General features: G+C 36.0%; 1 protein-coding gene across 2 annotated transcripts in view; it reads left to right on the top strand.

Annotated features, from left to right (window-relative positions):
- The window catches only part of CDH13 (cadherin 13), a 433,519-nt gene that overhangs the window by 234,406 nt on the left and 180,507 nt on the right, over positions 1–18,606 (top strand). For both annotated transcript variants that reach the window (XM_042876979.1, XM_042876978.1), the window contains exon 6: positions 14,896–15,040. In XM_042876979.1, coding sequence (XP_042732913.1) covers positions 14,896–15,040 — 145 coding nt within the window. The remainder of the gene's footprint in view (positions 1–14,895; positions 15,041–18,606) is intronic.

The following is an 18,606-nucleotide window of genomic DNA, read 5'->3' as shown; positions in this document are numbered from 1 at the left end:
GGACCACACTGGCTGTTATAGCCTGTCCTACATGATGAATTTTGCCAGGTGTCAATATAGTAAATTCTCTGATGCTAGTAAGAGCTTTATAGCCCATAGAGCTGATGGAATCTTTCATTGCTGCTGCTCATATGTGTGCTGTTCATATGAAGTAAAACATAGCTGCAAGGGTCTGCTCTTTGTGAAGTTTCCCTTCAGAAAGCCTCTTCTTTCTTTGGACACTAAAGGAGAAGTAGAAGGGGATGGGAGTATACCTCACCTTTCACCTTGTATTTTCTTGACTTCTCTGCTTTTAAATGAAAAGCATAGGATTTCTGTTCCTCCTCAAACCTGTGATAACCCTAATGAGAATTATGACCATTCATCAATACATTCTTATGTCCTTTTGGAGTGGTTATGCAAAGAGCTGCATTTCATCCACGTGAAACAAAGTGCAGATGATCACACACTGATGGCACAACTGTCTTCCTTCCTTCCTTCCCTTCCCCTTGCTGTTAACTGCTTCCATTATTTACTTAATGAAGGAAATAAAGCAGAACTTACCCATGGCCCTGGTACCTATTTTATATAACCCTTTCTTAGAGCTAAACCAAAAGCTCTGCTCAACATATGATGCATTTGAAAATGAAATTTAAAAAGATTACAACTCCTAGCATCTGATACCGATTGAAGTTTTTCAGTTTCTGAATAACAAATCTTGTTTTAATATTCTTAGTGAATTAAATCTCCTTGAACGCAAGAAGCCTTTAATCACTATATGAAATAATAAATAACACTGCTGTTATTGAGTGCTTTGTTCATGTATTTTTAAGTTTCAGGGATCTGGTTTAAGAATAACAGAGTGTCCTTTGTCAAAGATTATCTAGATCATAAGTTTTATTGACTGGTGAAATAGTGCTTTTCTTCATAAGAAAATGAAGGAGCTTTAAAGTAGAATAAAGAAAACTACTGAAAAGATGTGTCCTTTTGCTCCAAAAGCCATTTGTTGAAAGAAAATGCACATTAATTAAAAATTTAGACACTTCATTTCTGTTGCAAGACTCCTTGCAAAGAAAAAAGACAAATTATTTTATATATCTAGTATGTGTTAGAACTGACAGATGAGATTAATATGCTTCTTAAATTACCATTACCAAGGGTCAATTAATAAGTGAGCTAACCTTGTGAAAGTCATTCTGAAAGACTAGTTACGGATCTGCAACGGTCTCTGTCAAATTGCATAGAACTGAGAAAATGAGAAAGCTGTCAAATAAATACGATACCTACTAATTATATTCTGCATAACGTAAATGAGCTTCTGTGGTTGTTGGTGGAAGGAATAAGAAATAAGTCTACAAAATAATACAGATAACTGTATACAGATCTGGAGTAAAATTTACTTGAGGGAACGGGAGTGTAAGGGAATGTAAAATTTCTTGGAAATCACAGACTGAGTGATGTGAATGTGGAGTGAAACTTAGAGAAATATTTCTTTGGTTATTGTATTTTTTACCACCTTGGCTAATGGAAAATTCCCATATCACTGTCACGCTTTAATTATGATATGGCTTTTAGTTGGCCTCTTGATCTCTTATAGACACAGAAGTTTCATTATGACAAGGAACAAATAGCCACGTCTACTTGGTGACAAAAATAACCCTGAACACGGATATTAGGTTTCTCTCTGTGGGAAGGATTTAAAAAATACTGTTCCTTCCTAGCTGCATACCTGCAGGCTGACCAAGTGTCATATTATTCACTAATCTTACTTGTGATCAGGCTACAAAGCTACAGCAGATAGATAGATACGCAGGCAAGATCACAGGAGCTCAGATAGTTTGCATTCTTCCAAAAAATAACAAATTGTGACAGAATGGGTTTATGTTGAATAAACGTCAGAAAAACAATAAGAGACTAAATATAAGGAATATTGAATTAGTAATTAAGTTAAAAAGGACTCAAAATAATAGCATTATGGATGAAAATAGGGGCTGCAAGCTCTTAACTATTATAATTCCACTTTTTTGTGTTTCTTTTTTTTTTTTTTTTTCTCCAATTTAAAGCAGCTAGCAGATTTAAGACATTTCCAGCAGCAAAATCACCTTTAATCCCTTTTTTTTTTTTTTTTTTAAATGAACTGTTCACAGCTGTTGGCAAGAGCAAATAGCAATGTGAGCCCTCTTCTATCTTACTACATTGTTAAACTGTCTTACTACATCTATTACTTACTAAATATTCCATGAATATTGAGTACTCCAACTTGCTGTATGATGTGTATCTTGAAAAGTAGCACATCAAACACGTATTTGTACAGCAAACACAGGGTTTACAGTGATGACAGTACAGTTTTTTTCTAGTAATATGAGTTTAAGAAACTTGGTATTAATAAGAATGTCTATGGATGAAAATGTTAGTCATGCTTTTGGACAGACAATCATACTACCATGTACTTTCAGGAAGATTTGATCTGGAAATGACTTGTTTCAGTCCTTTAAATATTTAGTAGGAAGGTCAAGTCGGAGTGTACCACTAATGCCACATGACTGCAGTGATCAGTCAGCACGGTTATTCAAAGCTGTATTCAAACCTAAGGGCTGAAAGGTATTCAATTACAGTTCTTGATGGATAATTTTAAATGATAAATGTAGTTCTGAATGAAGCTGTGCAGGGAGAAAAAAATATATAGAAACTGATTTATTTTTTATTTTTTATGGTTTTATTTGATTCTGCTATGAATGACCTTCTGCTAGTGAAACCAGAAAATAAAGCAAAAGAATAAACTTAATATCAGGTGTTGTTTTTTGTTGTTTTTTTTTACTCCATTAATAACAGTATATTTTTCTAAGATTGAAAATCCTATTTAGATCAAGAAAGTTTTGTTGAGCAACTTCATTTTAGTTAAACTCTTGCACAGTGTAATTTACCTGCTGTCAAACTCAGCTGACGTGATTCAGTTTGGCACTAGCATATTCCAGAACATGTCAGGGTTTGATGAGCTATGAATATTGTGGTTAGCAGTATGCATTTTTATCAGATTTTTTTTTCACAGTCTTCTACTAAACAGGCAGTGCATCTTTCTCTGAATGTCCATTTTTTCTGCAGAAGAATGTTGTTGCTGTACTTGCTGAAGAGGCAACCTACAGACACATTTATTTGACCTTCTATGAGAGAAATGAAGGTCTGATTACTTAAAATGCATTTCTTTTTGGCATGTTTTCTGTGGTTAATGTTCCCACTTTCTTTGAATTAGTGTGAAGCCCATTTATCTTCTGTTAAAGAGTAATTCTTTTTAAGAAGTATCTATAGTAAAATTAGGCAGGTGACTAAACAGTCCACTCATCTCTCTCTCAACTGCCTCCATTTAATGGCATGTAAGCAATTTGTAGAAAAGCATGCAGTGCCAGCTAATTGTCGTGATTCAGCCTCAGTTCTGAATTTGAAAGAGGGTGAAACACAAAGGTGATTAAAAAATATTTTGCATAAAAAAATTAACAGCCTTCTGGAGATTTTATGAGTATAGTTCAACGAGATGGGACCTACAGAGATCAAAGAGCCTAAGTGCTTGACCACCTCGGGGCAAACCAGACATTAAAATATTTTATTAAGGGCATTATCTAAATGCATCTTGAGCACTGGCAGTCTTGGAGCACCAACTACCTTGTGAAGATGCTTTCTGTGGTCTTCATTTCCTTCTTTGACATAAAGTGGTACAAACACAGAGCCTCTAATATTTTTTCTTGGCCTACTTTGTATTTGAGAGAATCTGTAGGAATCTCACTACTTTTGCAGATGGACCAAATACTTTTAAGTTGTTTTTGTGCAGTTGAGTCTGCATTTCTTATGAGTGGTGTTCTTCCAAATCATAAACCCATCTCTTTGACATAAGCTCTTTCCACATTCTTTTTATTAGTCTTCATTATGTGTTTACCAGACAACTCTTTATAAGGCAAGTGATCATGTTACAGTGATCTGTTGATCTGTTTTTTGTTCTCTGTTTAAGATATTGTACTCCTTATAAATATGCTTGCTATACAGTTTGAGACATATTGTTTATCCTGATGCTATAGAATTTATTTTGTGTCATAATGACGAACCTTTGGTTCTGCAAGACACCTCAGTTGCAAACAGAATACTTCTACTCTCTTTGATAGGCTCTGTAAGGCTGATGGATTGCTACTGATTGGAGCTCAAAATTCAGGCTCTTGGTATTGATTGGACTGACTTTCTGTATCTGTATTTTGCGTTGAACTACCATCTTGCTTAATAGTGATGGATTTATAAATAGGTTACTCTAAATAAAAGAAGTTATCTTACATTTCAACCAGTAATATATTGATGAAAAGTGACCTTGTCAAGCCAAAGGAGAACACTTCATGGTGTAGCAAAAACAAGTGAAGATGTAATTTGTATGTATGTATGTATATAATTCTTAATTAATTATTATATTTTTGTAAGGATTTCCTGTTCTTGGATAGTTCAAGTTTTGGGGAAAAAAAAAAAGATGCAAGGTTTAACAGGTCAAAATGATGCAAGGTTTCTATTGTCTGGAAGATTTGTTTTCTATATTATGCCCAATTTTCTAATCTTGTTCAGGTAACCTTGTTACCTAGAATTAAGGTTCTCAATGTGGTAATTTAGAATCGATTGAAATATCAAAAACAAAACCAAGAAGTTCAGGGAGGTTCATGGAACTCAAACTACGAATTATGCCTTAAAAGTATATATGTATGTGTGTGTATTTATATATTTTAACAGCTGATGTTATTAACTATATAGCAGACTTTTGTTGATCATTTGGGAGCTAGACTACAACTGTTTGACTACTTGATGAGACCGTTACTATGTAAATTTAGCTAATTCGAGGCCCATTGACTAAATCTTTCTTTATTGATATTTAATGTAGAGGGATGGTCCAAGATGTTAATTTGCATTAGGTTTAGAGAGAGAAAACAGGTAATTAGGAACAACACTTATTTCAGTTCAGGCTGCCCTTGGCGTATCTTTCATTATGTACATACACGCAACTGTCTTCACTAAAATAACATGAGAAAAGTGTTTAGATATTTCCTTTCTTCTTTACATGAAGTACATAGCTTGCCGTTTTTGGCAAAGTGGAAGCAACAACTACTCTGTTTTACTGAAACAGAGAAACTGCTAAGCATTTGTCATATGGGATGTGCTAATCCATTTAGATGTTACCAGGAAGATCAGCTGTCTGAATTATAAAAGTATCTGCCATAGACATTGTCTTGGAAAAACAAAACAAAACAAACCAACCTGGCATGCTGTGAAATTCAATAAGGCTGACTTTAGACAAAATCAACAAAAACTCATTTAATTCAGAATAACAGGAAAAGATAAACAGTGTATTGTTAATTTCAGTGCTTGTAACAGCTAAGTCCAGGCAGAGAATACAGGAGGGAAATGAAAGCAGTGCTAACTGTGACTACTGCTCTGATGTATTTAGCCAATCAGATGACAATAGCCAACCTTTGTAATGTAAGAGAGTTTGCAACCTCGTGGTTTGGAAGAATTTCAATAAACTCACTTTTCCATGATTTATGTAACCAAACGTACAGTAGAGAATGAAAGCATGCAGTTGGCATTTCCAACACCTAAAACTTTTATCATTGGCATTGAAATATACTATCTTCAACACAGCAAAAAGAACATAGAGCACTTGTTAGTGAAGAGTACAGTGAGGAAGGAAGTTTGTCCTCTGTGGAAGTAGTTGAGCTTTGTGGTCAAACAGGCAGGCTCTGGTTGGTAATGCAGGTCATTGGGCATCTGAGTGGTTTCCAAAGATTGAGAAAGAACTTGGAATGAGAATTAGCAGATTTATGATACCAATAAATAAAAGCTGCATATTTTCAGACATGAAAGACCTCAGAGTTCATTACCATTGCATTTGGTGTGATGAAAAAAGGAATGGCAAATGTCTTGCACCATAGCACAGTGTTTCAGAGCAACTCTCAGTGATGGGGGTTTTGTAGATAAGCAGTTTGAGAGGGTTTCATAACACTTGACCCTTATGCTTTGCAGTACAGTCATGTAAATCTTATAACTTAGACAAAGAAATTTCATCTGTTTCTCTTTATGTAATTTTTATGGACTAACCTTTAAAAAGACGAAATTAAAAAAAAAAAAGAAATGTATCTTACAAGAGTAATGCAAATACAGTACATAAAATATACTGATACTGTTTCAGATTTGAAGAGAGGAAACACTTTTTTTTTTCAGAGAAAGAAAATTTCTCGAAAGGAAAACATCCGCTAGGAAGATCTTGTTTCCAAATTGCCAACTTTTTTTTCTCTTTACTGACACTCAGAGGCCAAGCACACTTACTCCATCTTAACCAGGGCTTTGAAGGACTCCTGGCTGCATCTGTTCACTTCAAATCTGATGGTGTGAAGAGATGAGATGTCTGGCAGAGCCAGCAAGTTAGGCAGCAGCTTGCTACATGCCCTCCTGTTTAACCTGCACAAGCGCTCTTGTAACTCCCTGCTTGTTGCTTTCAACTAGAGAATCTTAGTTCTGTATATATGAGATGGGTGTAAGTTGAGTGATCCTTGACTTCTAAGACCTTTTCCTACTTATTTGTAGGAATAGATATGTTTAGCAGTAATAACAAAGCAAAATATATGTGTGATCTATAGCTGACATTTATACTGGCCTTTATTTGGTATGCCTAAATAAGTCAGTTTTCTAGACACTGCTGCATTTTAGGTGTTGGATTTTTGTTGGTCTGATTAGTTATGATCTCTCTCTGACCCTGTTGCTTCTTAAGTCTTTCTGAGAGATGAAATTTGCTTCACGTTTGCTGCTTCGTACATGCTGTTTGGAGTGATTTTCAAGCATTAAGGACAGTGAGCAGAGCTTGAATACTGCTATGAGCTATTTGAAAGTACAAAGCCATTTTTCATCTTTTCTTACATACTCTGTTGTTTTTGTGGTGCTGCATGGAGCCTAAAAAAATCTGGCAGAGTTTATGCTTTAATCCTTTATTTCAGTCCTACTTCCTCTCTTTTTGATTTTTTTTTTAATTCAATATTTTTGTGGTGATTAGACACAATTGCTTTGGTGAATCCTGATATCTTTTTCTCTCTCACTCTCTCTCTCTCTTTCCACCCCCTTCTTTTTGAGGGGCTCAACATGTGTTCTCTTGTGATACAGGAAGATTTTAATTAGTTTTATATGATCATCCATAATACTTTTACTTTGTGTGAAGTACACATGCTTTCATTTGAAGTGCTGTATTGCTCCACAGATTTGAGGGATGTCCTTGTCATTTATTCACTGAGGTTATTTTTGGAGTGGACTTTCTAGTTTCATAACTCGTACAATATATAACAAAAAATATGTTTCAGAAGTCATTTTAATTCTGTGTTTGTAGCTATACGAGGAACCCTTATAAATTTGCAGCATTGTTATGCAAGGACATAGAAAATTATTTTCAGTTGTTGTTTTGTGTCTGTGCAGCTGCAGAAAAGTGCTTAATGGGGGAAAAATGAGACCTTAACAAGACAATCAGGTTTTCAAAGCTCTTTTAAAGGTGTTTTGATGTTAATACGATATATTACCCAGTCTTGTAAGGCACTTTGAAAGCTTTATTAAGATACCTGTTGGTAGCTTAATAACCTTTGTAAATCTAATTTTACATCACTTGCTCAGCAAGAGATAGAATCCAGCTATCAGTCTTGTGTTTGGAGATCAAAAAGCCTGGACTCAAGCTTGATTCAAATTTTGTCTGGTGTGTGGCTTTCGTGAAGTCATTTCATCTTTCCTCTCCCATCTTTTCCTATCTTATTTCTTTGATTTTCTTTTGAAATGTCCTGCTGTATAGCATCAGTTGGTCCCATCAGTTTTATCATAATGAATCAGGATACTTACAATCAGTTTAAATGCTTCATACCTCATTTATATCCACCAGTGAAATGGCAATGGCAATTCTGAGACTTTTTGGAAGTCCTTATAGTGACTGTATTTTTCTGGTCCCCAATTGCAGCAGGGTTTACCGGAGTTGTGGGCAAGCTCTGCTGGCATGGTCATCTCAGACTGCCGCATTGCGTGGTGTGCTCAGGGCTTCCTGAAAAAAAAAAAAGAAAAAAAAAAAGAGGAGAGACTTGTGATAATATCACTGTCTTCTCTACTCCCAGTTCCTTTGTTTGCTGTTACTTTTGCAAAACTATTCAGTTAAAGCCAGCCTTCTCCAGTACAATCTGACTGTTGGAAGTGCAGTGTACCTAGACAGTGACATGCACCACTGCGACTGGATTTTATGAGAGGTGGGCTTGTTATTGCTTGATCTTATGCTTAAAACTAAATGTGCCATGAGCATAAGAAGTTACCTGGCATGCATAAAGAAATACTTCTTCCAAATATTTAAATATTAAAAATATGAAATTTTTAAGATGATGCTTACAAAGAACTCACATGAATAAATCTTATTTACTCCAAACTAGTACAAGTAATGGAAAACACAATTTACTCCTCAATGACCAGATTTGCCTTTAGTCCTTAAAAATTCTCAGCAATGTGTTGTTAAAACATCAGGTGAATTTATCAATTCCATTTTTCCTTTTTTTAAAATTCTTTTTAACATGCAACAAAGTTTCTAGGAAATATAAAATTATTTGTTTTCTTTTTCAATGAGCTGAAACATTTAAAACAACAAACAACAAATGTGCTACTGGATTTAATGCTGTCCTGTAGTAAAGGCAGTGTTCATTTTGGTATAAGCTTTCTGTGACTTCATACACAGAGTACTATTATCTTATTTTCTCTGAGGTTTATGCCATCATTCTCTTTTCATGGGTTGTTTGTTGTTTTTTTTTTTTTTCTTTTTTTCTGCTTTATTTTTCCTTCTCATTCTGTGATCTTGTTCACAGAAAAGGGACCTTGCCATGCTGACAGTAGAGAAAAAAATCAGGACTAAAAGTCTACAAGAAAATAACACCTTTCTAGCAATATTATGATGCAGAGAGACACAGATGTGGAAAAAAAAATGCTGTGACACAGAGAGCATTACAGTATATACATTCAGTGAGATGGTGAATTCTTAAGTGCTTAGTTAACTGCCATGAAGCAATTTAACATATATGTATAAAATCTAAAATGTATAGTATTTGATCTTCGTTTTTGCATCAATGGGCATATTTCAGTGATGGTATTTTCTAGGCACATTCTGTGAAGCGAACTGCAAATCAAGAGGGGTTGCTGGTGCTAGAAGACAGGTGGTGGTACTGCAGGTGTGGAACAAAGAGTCTGGAAAATTTAAAGAGCTCTGGTAACTAGCTTAATGACTCCAGATTTGTCTTCACGCTGACACTGAGGAAGATCTGCCTGCCAAGATGTAGTGGCTTTTCAGGATGGCTAATGGCAGTTTTTTTCAAAGAGATGGAGGATTTCTGATGTTGTTGCAAGGCAAAAGAAGTTCACATAGAATGGGCTTTCGGAGGTCATGTTAGATAAGGCTTTCTAGGAAAGGTTAGTGGTATTTTTCATCAATTCTTCTTTCCTCATGTTATCTCTCTTACAACTTTCCTCTTGGGGCTTAATTCTCCATTCCTGGATGCACCTCCCCTTCCTACAAAAGGCAGTTTTGCTGTCAAATGACATTAAATGTCCTACAAGCATCACATGAATAATTACACTAAACATGCATCTTTCTCCTCTACTGATGTATGGTCTCATTATAAAGAATTAGACCAGTCACTTCAGTTTGTTTTGCTCTTGTTTCTGCAAAGAATAGCTCTGACGGGCAAGAGAGGAAGTAAATTAACGTGCCCTTTTTCCCCGCCTAGCAGCATAAATATATACATTTACCTACTGTTTCTGCAATTTTGTTTTGTTTTTCTTAATGAAATTTAAGTTCTGGGAAACTCAGACAAGTTAAATATCATAAAGAATGCAACTTCAATACTTGTTTCGTTACTTGGAATTGCTTGCTATATTTCACTTCACAAACCAGAATAGTATGGCATTGAACTTTCAATCTATTTTGAGGATTCAAAATATTAAGACCACTACCTTTAAAACAAGGGTGAGAAATCAATATCTGGCTGTTTATAATATTAAATTCCTCATCCTTTTCGCAAATCTTGTATTAATGTATCTGCAAAACCTTGTATCTGACATAGTCAAAGAAGGTGAAGTGACTCTTATCTCATGAATTGTTTGTCATTCTTTTCAGAGACAAAAGTTGTTCTGTAGTAATTTTTGTTTATTAATACACATAATTAAATGGTATTTCCAAGGGAATAGAAAATGTGAAATAACTGTCAGCTGATCTCAGGTAAGACAGGTCAGTTCAAACTGTTATCAAGGGCTTTGTAAAGGTTGTTAAATCCTTCACGTCATTTGGAGGCTTCAGAACTGAACTCACTGTTATGGTTTGTTATATCATTGGAAAGGTATGGTGTGATCTAGGGCAATGCTACTTAGAGGTAGTTTGAGGGATGTCCTACTTCATATAACCAGCTTATTTGCAGAATTTGTTTTGCATTCTTCAATTAGACTTTGGTTTTTCAGATTGGCCAAGTAGAATTGAATAATGATGCTAACATAAATTTATCTGATTCTTGAAATACCAATTTGGAAAATGTCATATACTCAGAAACATTTTCATAGTTGTTCTGAAAGAAAAGGCCTTTTTTGGTCTTTAATCTTCTTTTGTTAACTGAGGGGGAAAAAAAAAAAAGTAGAAAGACAGAAAGTGTATGAATTATTGCTCTGGAATCTTTTCCCACTGTAAAATCCTACAGTGTTGCTTTCTTCAATGTGCAGACTGTATGTGGTTGCAGTCTATACATCACTCAGCTTACTGCTGTTTACATAGAAAGATGTGAGCAATCACAGAAGGCTCAGCTGCTGTTTTAATTAGATTTCCTAGTGAAATCTCCAGTTCTGGAACTCTTCAAAGACGTTATACAGAGAGTCATGTTGAGATAAGCATGAAACTCATGAGATGAAGTCTGTATTTTCAGTGTGAGGAACTTAAGCATTTTTGTGTAATAAGGCGGGCTGTTTATGCTGGGACTGGCTAATTAATCCCTTTGCACCTAGGATCTAATTTTGAACATGAGACCAAATTCTATACTGTGCTTTTTGGCAACACTTGTACAACCTTTTGGAGGAAATCAATGCCCTGTTCCTGAGCAGCTTGAGATACAATTATTTGTACCTATCAGAAGCGTTGTTTTGTTTTTAAGTCTTTTCTCTCTCCTTTGTGCCATGTAATAATCAGCTAATACTTTATCCATATCCTTAAAAGCAGGAAATTTAATTGCAATTTATTTCCGTGTCTAAATTATTGCCTCTCTGAGTTGTATAAGATAACCGCAGCCAATCTTTAAACCAACTTTTCAGCATGGAAAAAAAAGAACTCCTTTCCTACCTCTTCTGCATCTCACCCAGCTGCACTCAGTTCACCTCTCCAGCAGCACTGGGGTGAGGGCACAAAAGCTGATTGGCTGAGGTAAATCCAAAACACCTGAGAACACTTCGTGCCCCTTGGCTTTAATGCACCCACACCTGTTTCTCTGGGGGTTCAGCTGCTCCTGATTGCAGAGCTTTCTGGAACCGTCCAGAAGCTCAGTGGGAAGTAGCCTGGTTTCTCCTCACAGAGCAGCTCGGCTATCCTGTGGATGCTGCCGTTCTGGGAAGCTGCTGTTTGCACCAGTGAAAATAACTGAATTTTGGGATGTTTTTTTTTGGTGTTTTTGTGTGAAGATGGGTGTGAGGAACGTGCAGGAAAGCCTGGTAATCAAACTGGAAGAAATCCTGGAGAAGCTCTCACCAGCAGCAAAATTTCCAATTAGAAAGCAGTTAGTGACTAAAGAACCCATATTAGGCTTTGAAGATAATCAAGCACCAGCAGGTATTCTAGATTTAGTTATGAAAAGCTTTAGATTTGTGGTGTAATTTGGTGTGGGCCATTGGCTGGCTGGCTGCAGAGAAAAAGACATTTATATGCAGAGGAGGAATGGGGCCATCCAGAATCACTTCACCAAAAGCAATAAATGAAGGGAAGCAGCAACGTGTGAAGAGAAACCTGGAACTGCTTGAAGTAATGGTAAGGATGGTGCTGGTTATCTTTCCTTTTAATGTTGTTGCTGAGTGCAGGAGTGGGAAGGAGGCAAGCCTCTGTACGATATAGAGTGCTTCAAACAGGTCTGTGCTGCTTAGAGTAACTGTACTAAACTTCAGGTGAAACTCTCACATCTGAGGCAATGAGAGACCACCTCACTGCAGATATGAGGAAGAAAACAGTGCAGAATGTCAGGAAGTCCCTTTTGAGAAGGGAAGAGAATGGAGGAGGGGATGGGGAGAAATAGGTTGGGATCTGTTACTGCCTGCAGTTATCGGTGTTCACGCTGCTTCGCCTTGTTTTATTGGTGTGCTTAATTTTGTCTGTGCTTCTCAGCTCTGTGAAGTTCAGTGGTCGAAGTCTGCTTTGTATCCTGGTGTGCTGATGTGTGTTGTGAGAAATATGGTGTCCTTGTAAACCCCTGACCAGCTTTTGTAGTTTGTAGGTATTCTTTTGTCAGAAATGAAATTGAGGTTTGGTTTTCAGTGTTTCTGAAAATATGGCTGCTAGATTCACATAGGTGTAACTTTATGAAAGTAATTCCATAACTTTAAAGTTGAAACATGAGGAGTGTAGTCAATCTGACTGAATAAGAAGTATATCTGCTGATTTTATTTTATTTTTTTGTCAGTTTGCCCAAATCTTTGCTTACCATTTCTCTTTAGTTATGTTGTTGGAATCAGGTAGGAGCTTAGATGCTTTCTGTATGTTCAGTTACAGTCTGTTGCTATTAAAAGAGTGCAGTAGCTCTGGTATATCAGTCAAGTTTTACATTAAAACTAGATGGGCTTTTCTTCTTTACTAAAAGACTGATGTATTGTTCTTCTAATAGTTAGATGCAGTCTAATTATTCATGTGGTTTTATTTACAGCCTGTTTAAAGTCACCTGTTTTCTCTGCCAATAGTATCTTTTTCTTAAATACTTCTTTCCTTTGCATGTGTTTAGATTTTACGATAAGGTGTACTTTCTGCTTTTCTTTGGTGTTGTTCTGTTTTCTTTGGTGTTCTTCTGTTTTCTGTGTTTCTTTGGTGATGTTGGATTTGGAGAGAAGGTGGGGGAGGGGGAGGGAAGATCTAGACATGCCTCTTCTGTATAGCAGTCAGGTGAAGACAGATGGTCCTAATCAAGTGCTGTGGCCTTCTGGCTCTTTTTACATAATGCTTAGGGTTCTACAGGTTATTGTTCAGGGACTAATAAAATCTTCTGTCATATTAACAAAATGAAGCAGATTGTGTAACAGTTTCCATGGACCTCTTATCAGAATCTTTTTGGCCAGGGGGACTCAGACTTAATAGAGTTTGCCATGGTTGAGTAGATCTATTTTGGTTATTGGTAAAGGTCTCCTATTCTCTTCTTTAACTTGTGGAAGACAAATCAACAAACGGTAGATCAGCCTTTGCTTTAGATCGCTAGCAGTTTCTATGAAAGCAAATAGTTACTTTAAACTTTGTTCTTTCCAGTGAGCAGTATAGCTACTTAATTTTGAGAGAGATTAAGAGTGTGTTATCTTTAGAAAGTGAATTTGCTCAAATTTCACAGAAAAATCTTGCTATTCTTTCATTCCCCAAAGCAATTAACATTGTTCTGATGAGTCAGCATTTACTAAGATAAATCTTTTTGTCAGCAATTCCTAACTGTATCTGAAACTGTATCTAGATTTAATGTAGGTCAATAACAACACTGCATTTTTCTTCCTGATCCCCATCACACTGTATGCAATCCTGAGATTATTACATTGACTTCACTGTCCAGTGTTAAACAAACCCAGGAAAGTGAGGGGCACGTGCCCTTTGAAGCTTGAGCTGTGCCAGTGCCATGTGAATCAGTTGTCTTCATTTCAGAGGACATTTTAGCTTTAAAACTGTTAATCTCTATATACAGCCAAAAAAAAAAATCAACCCAAACAAACAAAAAAAACCTTGAGAAAATCCTCCAAGAATAATTTCTAGATAAGTGAGAATGAGCAGAGTGAGTAGATGCTAAAATGGCCTGTGGCATTATTTACAAATAGTGTCTATAATATCTTATTCATAACATGAATACTTCTACACGCGCCCCACAAATTTAACTGTGAATGTGGAGTGTAATTATAACATATATGGGTATGTGATATAATAACCACTTATTTTAATAAGGAATTAGAATTCTGACCTAATTCTTTCCTAACACAATTTACCACTAACTTATAAATAACTTCCAGGTATAAGACATGACAGTGAAGAATAAATTAACAGAATAAAAAATGCTCAGAGACTTCCAGCCCCTGCTGCTACCACTGTCTCATGGAAAGACTGGAAAAGGGTGGTTTTAACATCCATGTCGAAGTTCACTTTCAGGCTGGCTTAACTACATTAAAGAGTTGAATCTAGGGATGGGTAGAATAGGTGAGGATGATAGCTGTCTCTCTGATATGTTTATTACTGTTTTTACTGATGTCATGGTGAGGAGAGAATTGCAGATATGCAATGCAGCTGCAATCGAAACTGACCTTTTCTGCTATCACGTGTGAGAAGTTTTAGTATGGTTTGCCATGAAGACTGAGGTTTAGTAACTTGTGTTTTTTTCCATTGTGTGTGGATTGATATATATCTTCAGACAGTAAGCTATTTTCAAGCTACTGGAGGGTGTCTTGACGTGAATGTACATTTATCTTTCACTTTTGCTTAGATTTAAAATCCGCTCTGAGCCCAGTCCAAGATAGTGGGCTGCGAGTGCTGTACCTGGTGGGATCTGGTAACCACACCACTGATGGGAACTATTTTGCTCTTATCCTTCGGTGTGATAAGGAACCTAATAACTTCTCCCCCTCTCCTTTTTGTTTATACAGCTGGAAGTTGAAGTAACGGATTTAAGTGGGAAAATCATCGATGGCCCAGTCCGCCTAGATATTTCTGTTATTGATCAAAATGATAACAGGCCGATGTTCAAAGAAGGACCCTATATTGGTCATGTCATGGAGGGATCCCCTACAGGTAAGTTCGTGATGATTTCTATAAATAAGCCTTGAGAAATTGTGTTGATAAATGCGTTATTTCCATGTTGTGCGATCTTTGCTGATATAATGACTCATTAAATTCTTCTCCTGATTAAGAGGGTAAGAGCAATCTGTTCTGGACAATAGATAATAATTTTTTAAGTATCTCTGACAAAAAAAAAAAAAGGCAAACTTAACATGGTGTAGTTTGGGAATGACAGCTGTGGCTTAGATTTGTGATTAGTATCTGGAATCAGTGAAGACAACCTCTTGAATGCGATTGTGATTCAAATCAAATTGCATGTAGAACTTATTGTTCAGAGTGGGAATTCTACCTTTTTCTTTCTGTTCAGTTTTAAGCAGGACCACTTTTACTTGTTTATGTAGTACAAGGCAAGGTAAATAACAGGAGTAAATAGGGTATCGTGAAATGTTAGTATTGTTGTATGGATTCCACAGTGACATACTTCAGTATTTGGTAGAATACTTGCAACAAAGTAAAAGCACACTGACAATTAAAGTCGGTAATGAAAATGTTCTGATTAAACTCACTTGTACTGAATTTCATCATCAAATAAGATATTGTTCCAGATGTTAATTTGAGCACAAATGACCATCCTAGCTAAAGTTTTCCTGCAGATGCAGGCTGAATTAGTTCTCTTCTGCTTTGTCCTCAGCTGTTGTGCAGTTTCGTCAGTTGTTAAGCAGCTGTTGTGTTCCACTCCAGAGGTATTTCTGTGTTTGTAAGCACTAATTTTATAATCGCACTATAAAATAGTCTTGATCTTGGTGCAAGAAATCCATGTCACTCCACAGACCTTAATGGGAAATTCTATTTCTCTACATTCTGCAGAGAGTAGAACTGTGCACTGCGTATCTGTCTCCCTATCTGTGATTGAATGCAAGGTCTTATCTGATAAGCTGCAAAGTTGGTGGCAATATATTTAAAAACAAAAGCATTGGAGAAATACGCTTTTTTTTAATCCTGCTTTTTTTCCCCTTGAGTACTGAAGTCTCTCATCTCTTGTAAGAGATTGAATTCAACATACATTATTATATCAGGGATGTAATAGTTGAGCCTGATTCAGTGACACTTATGGCTTTTTTATTGTCTGTAATGGGTTTTGTATTAACTGTACCTGTAATTTCTCACCTTTTTGTTTTCTGAGTTGTGACCCAGTTTATTTCCTATTGATCTCTGATCTATCAATCTGCCATTTCTTGGCTGTAGGGTCTGTGCCCTACTGCAGGCTTACCTCAGTAAGTTCATGTGTGACTCATCTTATTGATTACATAAGCAGGTGAAAACTTTTGGATATGTTTCAGTAAAGATAGGAAAGTGAAGGCTGGTTGAATGAATGTGGCACTCAATTCAATTGCAGTAAGCATTTAGCAGAAATTATTTTAAACCTACTTGATGTTATGTTACTTATAACAGTATGCTGTAAGCCTAGTAGAGCAGCAGCTTAACTGGGGGGAAAAAATTGCTCAAGAATTGCATGGAAAAAAAACAAACAAACAAGACATACTTGGTTTCCATGATGGACAATAGCGTGAGCACACTGCATTGCAGACCAGGATTGACAGATGTCTATAAATAATTGCTGGAAAAGTGGGGACACTTAAAGACCTTAGAAGCAAACGGAATTAAGAATGGTAGTCTAGAGGAAAGTTCATGTTAAAGTATGGGGTAAGGACTGATGCACTGAGTAAATATTATTGATAGCTGTGAATTTTGTGAGTGTGCATGGTTATGATTCAGCTAAATGAAACCTGGTTCTGAAGTTGGCAGCTTCTTATTGGGAGCAACATGACAGGATTTATTTTTTTTTAAACTTAATCTAACAGCAAGAGGTTTAGTATGTAAATGAATATAAATGAGGTTGGGTATGATAGATTATAATCAAAAGATACCTGGAAAGTTAAGCTACAAAAAAAGGAAGGCTGGCCTGGTAATATGGCAAAGATAGGTAAGACATCCTGATCTCATATGCACTAATGCCATCCTTGATGCATTTCAAATATTATGGTAGAGTTTTCTGGACTGTGGTTTTTCATTCCTTGAAATGCTTTCTGATCTTTGAGTTAAGGTCGCTAAAGTTTTAAAATGACTAACATTGTATTGAATGTGGTGAACTCCCCAGACCTACTTCTTTCTTGAGACCTATAATTCCAATAATATGGGAAAAACTACAGGGATGCTTTTATGAGCTTTCACAAAGAGCCATCAGAAGAGAATAATAAAGCATAAGTACCTTTTTATCCAAGGTAAAAGTAACATCTGAAGCTTCCCGGTGCCTTCTGATTCTGTCTGCATCAGTGTTAAGATGGTACTTCTCCATACTTCAATCTTTCTTTTGTCACAAAAGTTACCATATGTGTGTCCTTGTGCAGTTTTTTCATATGGTGCACACATTTTGAAAATGAAGATGTTCTCCCTAGGAGGTTACATGGGAGAGTCAGTATAGGGTATCAAAACCCAAATAGCACTTAAAAAATAAATGCTGTCAACATCCCCACCTTTTTAGCACGTGAACTTAGCATCGTTTTGTGCAAGTCTGAAGAGGAATGCAGGTTATATATACATATTATGCTTATTATTTGTGCTTTGCTGAATTTTTTCTGGTCATAACCAGATGGTTTCCAGAGTTCCCCACAGAAAATCTGTGGCTGAGTTGGAGGATTGAAAACATAGCGCAAAATTATTTCACCAAATAAAATTGTTTGTACAGCACAGTGTGCAGAGAGAAGTACTTTAAAAGCCATTTTAATGAAGATTGAATTCATGGCCATAATCAGAATAAAATACAGATGTACATTTTGATAAATCCTATCATACTTCTAAGTAAAGCATGTACTTGAAGTACAGCTGACATCAGTGATGATCTTAAAACAGTGGAAAAAATAAACTGAAGACAATCACAAAAAACAGCTTTGTGCTTACAATGTATAAAAAAAAGTCAAATACTACTTTTTATATTTCTTTTAATATCAGGAATTACAATCAACTCTTTGGAGTATGCTGCTTAGCAAAAAAAAAAAAAAAGCAGCACAGCAGCTTCCCTGCTGTGCATTGTGGAATTACTTTTCAGAAGAAGATGCAGAAGTATTGACATATTTGAGTATTAGAAAGTAATTTTATGTGTTTGGTGTGAATTTAATTAGAGGAGGTTCATCATACCAGAAACTAAATATTTAATGGCTTGCTTGCAAAGCCCCGTCTTGTTCCCAACTGGGTGGGAATGGTTTGCTAACTCTGGGGGAAGTATGTATCTCATTCTATGCTTATTATTTATTATACTATCTTGATCCAGATTACTATTTACTTCCAAGCAGGAAGAACTTTCAACCTGTTTTGTTTTTGTTTTTTTCTTTAATTCATTTAATTTTATTTGTTAAAAGGGAGGGCGGGAAGAAAGGAGGAAAGCTTGTACAGATACAGTTTAGTTTTAGATCCCACATATAATGCAGAGCTCAAAAATAATTCAATGATGCATATTCTGGAAAAGATTTTTCAGCCTTGAACCACATTGGCCTTACCTTTGACTAACAGATTTTCTGAAA

The sequence above is a fragment of the Lagopus leucura genome, unplaced genomic scaffold (genome assembly GCF_019238085.1).
Source record: "Lagopus leucura isolate 7727_CA_CO unplaced genomic scaffold, USGS_WTPT01 Super-Scaffold_100017, whole genome shotgun sequence".
NCBI classification, from domain to species: domain Eukaryota; kingdom Metazoa; phylum Chordata; class Aves; order Galliformes; family Phasianidae; genus Lagopus; species Lagopus leucura.
This window is presented reverse-complemented; position numbering and strand designations above follow the sequence as displayed.